This window comes from Agrilus planipennis, unplaced genomic scaffold, assembly GCF_000699045.2.
Source record: "Agrilus planipennis isolate EAB-ADULT unplaced genomic scaffold, Apla_2.0 scaffold147, whole genome shotgun sequence".
Lineage (NCBI taxonomy): Eukaryota > Metazoa > Arthropoda > Insecta > Coleoptera > Buprestidae > Agrilus > Agrilus planipennis.
The window spans coordinates 316,531-327,367 of NW_020438940.1; the positions used below are offsets into that span (position 1 = coordinate 316,531).

The window sequence follows — 10,837 nt, forward strand, 5'->3', positions numbered from 1 at the left end:
AATACAGACCACTTCGAATTATTTTATTCGATTAAGCTAACGTGCCTATCACGTTGAGGTTGGCTACGCCGGGATTCGTTTTCAGCAAGTAGATATCCACACAAGTGGACCTTGTTGGAGCATACGTAATCCTAAAATCTAGCATCGTGCTACAGATGGCGTTTACTGCGCCGTTTGTAGTATTTTCTTTCTAATACTTCATTTCTAACATTGTCTATCAACGGTATCCTCATCATTCGCCTCACACAAACGAAATTACTATAATTTGGATATAAGGTTATGTCATTCATTTCAAAATCTTGATGAGCTAAACAAATTCTGATGCTGGATTCGAATTTATTAGTGTCAATTAGTACAAAGCCCCATACTCTTTTGGTTAATTTGTTCTTTTACTTCACGTGGTAATCCTCTTGAAGAAGCCAAAATGTTTTGGGGTTTGACATTTGGATTTCTTGAAATAATGACATGCTGAAGCGCGTATGACTTATAAATTTAATTTACCCTCATCTTTAGTTTGTGTTGTTGTTGTTTCCGTTATATAATATTCTCGTTTGGTGGACAAACCAAAACCTTCAACATTTTTCCTGAAAGTTATTTTAAAAGTTGTTTGGACGTATTTAAAATATTGCAGTTCTTCATATTTGTTCTACCACAACCCATCAGTTGATTTCGAACAGACTAATACGTAAGTATAAATTATCTAAAAATAGGCTCTATTTGCAAGTGAATGTGCAATGAGTAGTTAGTAGCGTAGACAATAATGACAAATAAAGTTAGGTATTTCCTTTAGAACTGACCTGCCCAAACCAGTTCGTTGTTTAGATGCATATTTTTACTTATGAATTCCATTAGAAATCAATGAATACCATAAGTACAGTTGGTACGATCAAAATTGGTAAAGTCCGCAATAAATTATTGATAAGGATAGACGTACCTCCGTTCTTGTTTTCACTTGGGACCGTAGAATTTGCTGAGTTTTGAACACGCCCTTGTTATACTTTATTTACTTTCTCTAGCGATGTGCCCCTTCCAATGTCTTAGATGCTCATTGTACTCTCGACTCTTGTTCATTAAACATACTTTTTGATACAGTACCTGCCAAAAGTTTTGTTCAATTATGAATAGTAGTGCTAGTCGAAAACAAGCGTTAAAGTCTGTAATATGTCTTCAAATATAAATAAACATCTCGTTGATATTTTCAGTAGTAAATAGTACCAATAACAGCACATTTGAGCAATGCAATTGAAGTGGATTGAATGGTCAATTTTTCCGTGCAGTACTGTACGGATTATACGTTCCTCATCGGTTAAGAGTTTGGCCGAGAGTTGTCTCCTTCCTTTTCTGGTCTAGTGCTGTTCTTTTCTACTTTGCACCGGTCAAACTGAAGGTCACATCGCTACAGAAAGTAAACGAAGTATACGTTAGGAAATGCTTTGTGAGTAGTATAATATGAAAAGAGATAACCGAATAATAGGAAACGGTGCGCGGCTAGAGGTTGCTTAGGTACGTAAAAAATCAGGGTCGGATTTATAACTGTCTGATTGGAATTATATCATTAAACAGACGTCTTTGCTTTCCTAAATTCCTGAGAATGTTGAACTTTTGTTCGATGCTGGCAACATGCACTAATTCTACTTGTCTGCATATCTTTCTGTTACACATCAATAGGTGTAATGTTATTCCTTTTTCTAATTAGTGCCCGCTGCAATTCCCACCTGACATCTCTTTTCGATGTTTGAAGTTAAAGTATCAGTTTAAATGAGGAAGATCAAGACCTAACACGCAAGGTCAAGACCAAGACCGAGATATTAAGCTAGACCAAAACTGTAACAGTCATGGTCATGTTTTTTGCTTAGCCCATCAGTATCAAATTAAGAAAAAATTGCATTATCTACCAAGGATGCTAGGCTCATTGTTGCCGTTTGTTCACGGTACGCTAAAAACGAAATTTATTTTAATATTTGCAAAAAATTTGTTTACTTTTGTTCAAGAAGACGTTTCTATTGTCTTTGGTTAAAAATGTTCTATTTTCGTGAATTGTTTTCTATTCTTCTTGTAACTGACAATTATTGAATTTTGCTTAAATAATGGCATATGATAGAATATCATAAAACGATAAATTTGAATTTCATGATTTTTTTACCATTATTGGCAGTTAATTACCTGTTACACCTATGTTTGCTTAATGTCTACATGCACACTAACTTTTTATGTTGAATAGTATACTATTTAATTTTGAAAATAAGGAAAATAATAAAGTCAAGTATGAAGGTTGTAAGGCAGTGTTCATACACTATGTACTTTATTATTATTAATCATTCAAATTATTTTCGTTAAATGTATTTATATAGATACCTATTTCGATTAATAAGAAGGAGAATAATACGATATGCTTTCTCACAATCGATCTCCCTTATTTATTTTTTTTATATAAAATGTGCGTGCCTTATTTGTTTGAATATGCGTGACCGCCGCAGAATTTTTGTTCTTTGTATTAACGTTCGTAGGCGGCGGACTCGTGTTTTCTACGAAGATTAAAAGGTAATTTAGTAAATTATACGTTTGGAGCACATGATAGGCAAAGTAGATGAAAATTACTGACTTTACTGAATCTCAGCTACAGTGGATTTTTGCTTTTTCTGATACAAAGCATTTTGTTCCGCAATTTACCCGAACCGGCTACAATAGATCATGTTACAAAACCAATACACAGGTCAACATTATTAAATTAATTGCATATGTATAATATTTACAATCAATCATGAAAACATTAAAGAAACGAAGCAATTTTATAAACAATATTGTGCAATTCAATTGGCAAAGAATTTTAGGGATACTTTAGACTCGACTTCATGATACATTCAGACTTGTATCACCATGGATCAAACCAATATTCTCAAATAATTGGCTCGTCTAGGCCTTTCATCATCATCATAAGTTCGCCAGTTTTAAGACTGGTTGGACATGCACCTCCGCTCTTTCCTATCCTGAGCTAATCTTCGCATTTCCGTAAAACTAGAAGATCCTACATCCTGAACTATTTATGAACAGTAATCCAATCTAGGTCTACCTCTACTTCTCCTAACTCCTGTTTCTGCCTGTAATATGTCTCAGACTAGACCTTCAGTCCTGAGAAGGTGTCCTACCAACCTATCTCACCTACTTCTTATTGACTTCCACAGAGTCCTCTGTTCTTCTAGTCTTTCTAATACCTCTTCATTTCTAACCTTCCCTATCCACGGTGTCCTCATCATTCGCCTGTAACACCACATTTTGAACGCTTCTTTTCCGCAGCGCCCACCGTCTATGTATAGAAGTAACTTCTTTTTATTGAAGGCGACCCGACCCTACGTTATCCTCTGCTTTATATCCCTACTACTTCTTCCGTCCTGACTTATCTGACTTTCTATATATCTAAAATCAGTCACTTCATCTTGACCCATGCCTTCTTAATTTGAAGTATGTTAGTCGCAAGCAGACAATGTCGCCATTGTCGGTTTATTATTTTCTTTATAAAAACAATGATCATATAGCTTCTTTGGCTTCCATCGTTTGAAACAAGCGTGTATGTAAACTTGCCACTCCTGGATATCCACACACATACTGTGGTGCGTCAGAACACAGTAAATATGTATTTATCCGCGGTTCAAATCTCACTGGCGCTAGCGTACAGATTCTGGTGATGTATCTGAACCAAACATTACCTGAGGTTGCTTTTCACTAAGAAGTAAACACTCATAAGAAAACGATGAAGGGTCAGGCATCATGTCCTTAATTTTTCCGATGATGTCTCTCATCATTATAAGGTCGTCAGTCCTAAGATTAGTTCGACATATACCTCTACTCTTTCCTATCCTGAGGTAATCTTCGCATTTCCTTAAAACTAGGACATCCCACATCCTTAATTATTGCTGAACAATAATCTAATCGAGGTCTACCTCTATTCCTCCTAACTCCTATTCCTGCTTCTAATATGTTTCTAACTAGCCCTTCTTGATTGAGAAGGTGTCCTACCAACCTATCTTGCCTATTTCTTATTGATTTCCACAGTGACCCCTGTTTTCCTATTCTTTCTTATACCTCCTTGTTTTTAATGGATAAGTCCTTTTCAATTGCCAGATCAGATAAATCAGACTTTCGAAGACTTGATAGATAACCTTCAATATTTAATCAAAATGGCCGCATACAATGGCTGTGAAAGCGAAATTATGAACAAATGATGGTCAGTGGGACGAAAGGATAAAGGATATAACAATTTTGTGAACTTCGACTGTATTAAGGCTTTATTTGTTTGAATATTATACGGTACACTTGTTTTATACCGAGAAAGGTAGACTTGAATCAGTTGTTGAAGGTAAAATAGAAAGTAAGTTCCATTTAGTTTTAAGAAACAAACAACATACCATATCGATTTTAAACTCTCTATTAACGGGTTGTAGATTCGAACTGAGTACATATATATCTTCCTTTTCAGAATCTACTTGATCCAGACCGCAACTTTAGCTTCGATCGTCCGTCGAGTGCACACAGCAGCAGGTCTTCAACCCCTTTTGTCCTGCCCTTTCCCACGTTAGCTTCATCTCTTTTGGAAGTAGGTCTTGTACATCCTGCCTTAATTGGAGATGAAATGTTCAGATGTTCGGTGTGCATGGCTGCCTTTCCATCAGTTTGGCTGTTGGAGCAACACACAGCTCTTCAACACATGAGCACATTGAGTACTGTAGACAAGCCCTTTGTTTGCGAGCAATGCGGTCAAAGTTACCGATACCGTTCAGCGTACGTGAAGCACAGGGAACAGAACCACAGGGCACGATTACCAGCTGACAAGTTGTTTTCTTGTGACGTATGTGGGATGCAGTTCAGGTAATGTTACTTTAATTAAAAAAAATTGAACGCAAATGGTTGTGTAAATAAGGGCCTTTTTCAGGTATTTGAAATCCTTCAAGAAACATCGGCTCAATCATGCTTTGGAACGACTCCATGGTAATAGAGCGGACGTATCAGGAGAAAGTAAAAGTGATTCAGAAGCCACGATACCGAGGGAAAGGATGATGGAGAACAGTAGCGATCAAGTATCGAGTTCGAACGAGACCATAACAGTGGATGAGAGTGACCATGACGGAGTCGTAAAGAAAGAAACGTTAAGCGACGACGCTGGTGAAGGAACGGTTTCCGACGCAGAAAAAATCGAAGCAGACCAAGACGATACGGTAGACTCTATAGGTTCGGGCATGGGAGGTGGTTCTAGTGGAGGGGGTTCCAGTATGATTAAAAGCAACGCCGAAACGTCCTTGATGAGTCTACTAAGAACCGATGCCATAGATAGACAACGAGAACGAAGGTTTGCATGTCCCTTTTGTGGGAAGTGTGTGAGGTCCAAGGAGAATCTTAAGTTGCATGTGAGGAAGCACACGGGAGAGCGACCGTTCGTGTGTCTGTTTTGCGGGAGGGCGTTCGGAGGTAAGAGCGATCTGACACGACACCTGAGGATTCACACTGGTGAAAGACCTTATCATTGTGACATGTGCGGAAAATGTTTTGCGAGAGCCGATTACTTGTCTAAACATCTTACAACGCATATTCATGCTCCCCGTTAAGGTATAGAATGTCCAGGAGGGTGTCATCGGTGTATGTTACCAAGTCCAAGTAACTTAATGATGTACGGGGGTTTCCGAATGGCATGGATTTTTCATTATGTGTCACCCTAATCTCGTGACCCGCAATATTTGGAGGTCGAAATTAAAACACAACTAGCATTTAAATAATCAGTATCATGGAAAAGTTGAACGGAACGTAAACACTACAAACGAAATCACTATTAGATATCCTCTTTTGCATTCTGATTTAACTAAAATTAAACTTTTCCATTGTTTGATCGACTGAAGCAAACAACTGATGAGTAGTATTATTAAAATTTGTGTGTGTTTACGTCTTGCAATTGTTTTAAATTTTCTAAATGGATTTAATTGTCAGATATTGCTTCAATTTTTTTCACACCAAAAACTAAAAGACGAGAAACGATAAAGATTCCTACTCGAAAAATTACCATTTCTTCGTACAAAGTAAATTTAAAAAGCATGGGTCAAAAAATTTTAATGTTCTCTTTAGAATTGGTTGATCTGGTCGTACCTTATCGTTATTTTGACACATGCAATTAGCAATGAGGTGCATTTGTCACAACACGTCCTTAGGAATTCCCCCTTGTACATTCAGTAATAATTACCTATATAATATACCTATATTATTCATATGATAACACTGTATAGTTCTAATATGGAATAATACCGGGTATTCTAGTTACCATGCAACGAAAATGAAAGAATGCTAGTCACTTGGCGGTTAATAATACTACCTTCGTATAAGATTAAGCACAAAATAAATAAATGACATTTGAAAGAAATTTTTTTGGCAAAAAGAGAAGACTACAAAAATAAAAAAAAAATTAGCGAAAACAAAGAACAAACAAATTGTATTTACATCGAACCTGCGAGTTATATTGTGCCAAATGAATGTACCTCATATTTTATGATATATATTCCACGTGTAAGTTGTTTGTAAAATGTAAAGTAGGTGTTTGATGTTGTCAAAATGGTACCTAAATGTTTAACATCGGACCCTGCCCGTTGATACAGATTTTATTTTTTATATATGTACATTCCAGGTATTTTAAACAGTTGATATACATTATATACTTATACAATATACATACAAACATTAACTATAATAGAACTAGAAGCGTCGTCAGTTGGTTACAGAATGTTATATACCTAACTTCAAACGACAAATACTACTATTACTATTACCTACTACAAACTGAATAACCGGTTTCGCCACACAGTTCGAGATGTTAAACATTTATTTTTTAAGCAGCTACGTATGCTGAGTAGTATCTTAAAACTATTTACAATAATCAGGTAGACACGTTAAACTTCAGTTTCGTTTAACTGATTTGATGAATGTGCCTTTTCGTCTTGTTTGATCAGGTTTGTCCTAAATACAGTCCTTCCATATTTTCGTTTTTGTCCGTTATTGAATGGTGACCAACAGCATTTTATTTACAACAGGTTTTTCCCCTTTCTGCTACTGCCTCCCTCAATATCATTAAATTCGTACTGCAGTTCAAATGAACTGAACGCTCAGAAATGCGCGCTTTTATAGAATACAAATGGTAGAGTGGGAGTAAAGAGGCGTGGTTGCTAATTCACATTCTTCACATAATTGGCTCATACCCTTCCACAGGGACGCAGCATTCTCTTCTTTTCTTTCATGCTATTGTAATATGATAGAAGTAAAAGCAAGTAACGGAGAGGAAGAAAAAGACGTGGATGTGAGGTCATTCACGTCAAACCCCCTTTATCGAGGGAAGAGTTAAAAATCTGTTGGCCATATAATTTTGTTGGCCACTGTATACGTTAATAGCGTATAAGGAAAAAACGTGTTCCTAAAAGTATAGTAGCCTGCATAGTTGCAATATAATAGTTTACTGTTACATTAGACTCAAAAAGAGTGGTTATTGTATGTATAAATGGTTGTAAAAATAATTTCAACCACTGTAGGTATTCCTTCTACAAAATATTTTTGCAAATCGATACTATATACTATTTCAGAAAAAATCATGTTGGCACCTATAACGTAACATTCTACTATCCTTTTTTTTTAATATGTTAGAAGTCTGTATTCACTCTTATTGGATTTTTTGATTAGTCGGCCCCATATTGTTATTTTTTGTTTGTATTGTGTGACTAGTCGTTATAGTCTTTTTTGTTTTTAAATTATTAAAATAAGTCCACAATATTTTGAAATTTTTACACCTCTTGATTGAAAAAACTGTTGATACCTAAATTCAGTTGTCGAAAAGTTTATTATAATTTATAGTGATGATATTAAAAAAAAATATTCACTTTCACAGAAAGTGAAATCGAAATATATGCAATGGTATTTGCTTGTAATCGTATTTGCAATTAATATTTTATTTTATTTGCTGGAATGCACAAAAATAACGAAATGTAAAAAGAGATATTAGGAGGGACAGAGACTTATTCAATTACAGCTTTTACAATTAAAAAAAAAACGTGTATCCAAAATTAATGTTGTGGTCTTTATTATTCTTGGTGTTCTGATGTCTGTACAGCTTTTATATAATCGCTATTTAGATTATAAAAAATTAAGAACAACACGTGTAACCCAAACTTACCCTTTTCTGATTATAGCTGTCCGCTGCTACTGTGTATTTCTTAGATCTAAATTGTATTGATATTAAAAATGTTTTTATGGTACACTTCAACTCTTACCACGGTCAGATGTATGATTATTTTAACTTCTTAAAGTATAACTTTTGACAGTTTACTTGTATGTTGCGATATATACATTTTATATATATAGAAAAATGCCTTTAAGACTTCTACATGTCCGCAAGTCCACATAACCTCAAAATATTCGTTAATCATTATCGTATGTAATGTGTATCATTTAAATTGTTCGCTCTCTTATCCTTTATACACAATAATAGTTTTATGAAAACAAAATACTTCTAAAGGAAAGTTAGTGCACCATTATTCTTTTTAAAATAAGGTTTTAGGTTGCGTTCAATTTAATGCTCATGCGCGAGCCTATTACTGTAATGCGAAATTGAACACACCCTTTTTAGATTGCCTTAATAGTGAATGATATAATATTGAAATATTATGTTTGCTAGCCGTGTTAAGAGTATGATTTTAATGTGACAACATATAGTTAACTATTTGGACAATTATTTATAGAAGTAGCAGATATACAAGGTGTTCATACATAAATATGATTTACATTTTACCACTCTTTATTTAATATGGTCCACAAAAATCAAGAGGTGAAATAAAAAGATAAAAGTTTGTTTCGCATACCGTCCTGTCCTTAAATATAACAAATAGGTAATAATAATAAATAATAATAATCTTAAGGACTAATTACAACAAACAATGATCACCTAGTATATATATTTATATATACATACATATATATACTTACTCAAATTGCCTCATTTATACTCGTTATGTGATAACTGATCTGCAATAATTGTAGGATTATGTAACTTTTGAATATTTTTACTTTTTCAAGAGCAAGAGCGCTGTTCCATGTTTTATAAATATAGGAAGTCTTGTGATAAAGAGATTTGTATAATATTTTATGTTTATGCGGAGACCAAATATTTTGTAAATATTGTAATTATTTGTTTTTTAATGGAAGAATACACATAAAGGATTGTACTAACCGCGATTTCTTCAGAAAACTACTCATCAAAAACATGCACCTTTTTCTAGGATTTCTTTAGATGAAAGTAATTCCTGATTTTTAATTATAATATTACAATTAATTAACTAGAAAACAGACCAGTCATTATAATGTGGAAAATGAGATTGTGGTAAAAGAAATTAATAAACCAAAAAGAGAGACTCATCCAAACTAACTACTGTTCGTAGTGGCCACGTGTTTCATCCATTTTGAATGTGAGTACTGTCAACGCGAGATAAAATGGCGCATTCGAAATGGACAAAGCACGTGTCTGCTGTGAACAATGTTGGTGACAATGATGAACTTTGTTTTTGGTTTATCAGTAATTGTCTATTTGCATTTTGTAAGACGAGGAAATTATTCTACATGTCCATTTATTTGTATCTACACAATTGTATTTAGTGAAAAAAAAAATCTCCCAGATTTAATTTGGTAATTTAATGGTATTACAACAGAAATCAAAAATGACGTAAGAATGCACGTTGTTTGCTAACTTTCAATTAAATTAACAAATGTATTTTTATTGCACTATAATTTTAACATAAGTTTGTCGTTTCTCAAAACAATACTAACATTTTTGTTTTTAGTTGTTGGCAACAATTCTTTATGAGTAGTTTTTCCTTGTTAACAATTGTTTGATCAATGTAATGGTTTAATTTCTACACACGCGCAACAAACCAGAACTGAAGGGCTTGAAGTTTGACATTGCTCAGTACTTTTTAGTAAAAAAAAAAGCTGGTGCTGTATTTGTGAATGATATTGTGATAAGGAAATGCGAATGTTATAATAAAACAAAAATAGGTCCGTATTAGGATAAGGTCGAATCCTACGTACTATTAAAAAGGCGTTACATTAAGTCTAGGTGGAATTGTTAATTATTATGTGTGATGTTACTACCAACTACTATTATTAAACTAAATGAAATTTGTATATTACCATTATTTGTAATTTTATGTCATCTACATAAATACATTATTTTGATGTGAGCACACTTTATTGAATACGATTTATAATCTGCACAATTCTACTATAGAAAAACACAAACATAAGCTAGAGCTAGTAGGTGAGTACTGTTGACAGCAAAATCTTTGGGCCATCAAGTCAGAAGTAGGAATTGAAGAAGTGTTTGTCTATATTCACAGTATTATGAGAGGTACTATTGATGCAACGGAAGTGTCATAACGGATAGAGAGGTAAATAGTAAATTTTTGCGGACGCGGAAGTACACTCAACACTGAAATAATTAAATTGTAGGTACCGAAAGAATTATGTAGTTCTTCTTTTAATTAACTTGCTTATTGGAGAATTCTGATTAAACATAGGTTGAGATCAAAGTAATTAATTTTAAAAACCTATTGCACCAAATGAATGCGAACAGGGGTGAAGCACCTTGAAACAAATCCTAATGCAGTTCCATAAATGCGTTTATAATATAAAAATAGCTATTCCCCGCGGTTTCGCTCGTAGAAATTAATATTGTTTCTTGATAAAACCTTTTAACTCCCAATTCACTCTTACAACGTTTTAATGTTATGCAATGTCGCCATCTTAGATTTCAAGTACAGACGTA

At 34.1% G+C, this 10,837-nt stretch overlaps 1 protein-coding gene across 3 annotated transcripts in view; it reads left to right on the top strand.

Annotated features, from left to right (window-relative positions):
* Positions 1-10,254, top strand: part of LOC108738898 (B-cell lymphoma 6 protein) — a 97,517-nt gene extending 87,263 nt beyond the window's left edge. For all 3 annotated transcript variants that reach the window (XM_018472505.1, XM_018472506.1, XM_018472507.1), the window contains exons 5-6: positions 4,475-4,863; positions 4,928-10,254. In XM_018472505.1, the coding sequence (XP_018328007.1) occupies positions 4,475-4,863; positions 4,928-5,597 (1,059 nt within the window). In that variant the 3' untranslated portion in view covers positions 5,598-10,254. The remainder of the gene's footprint in view (positions 1-4,474; positions 4,864-4,927) is intronic.
* The last annotated feature ends 583 nt before the right edge of the window (positions 10,255-10,837 follow it).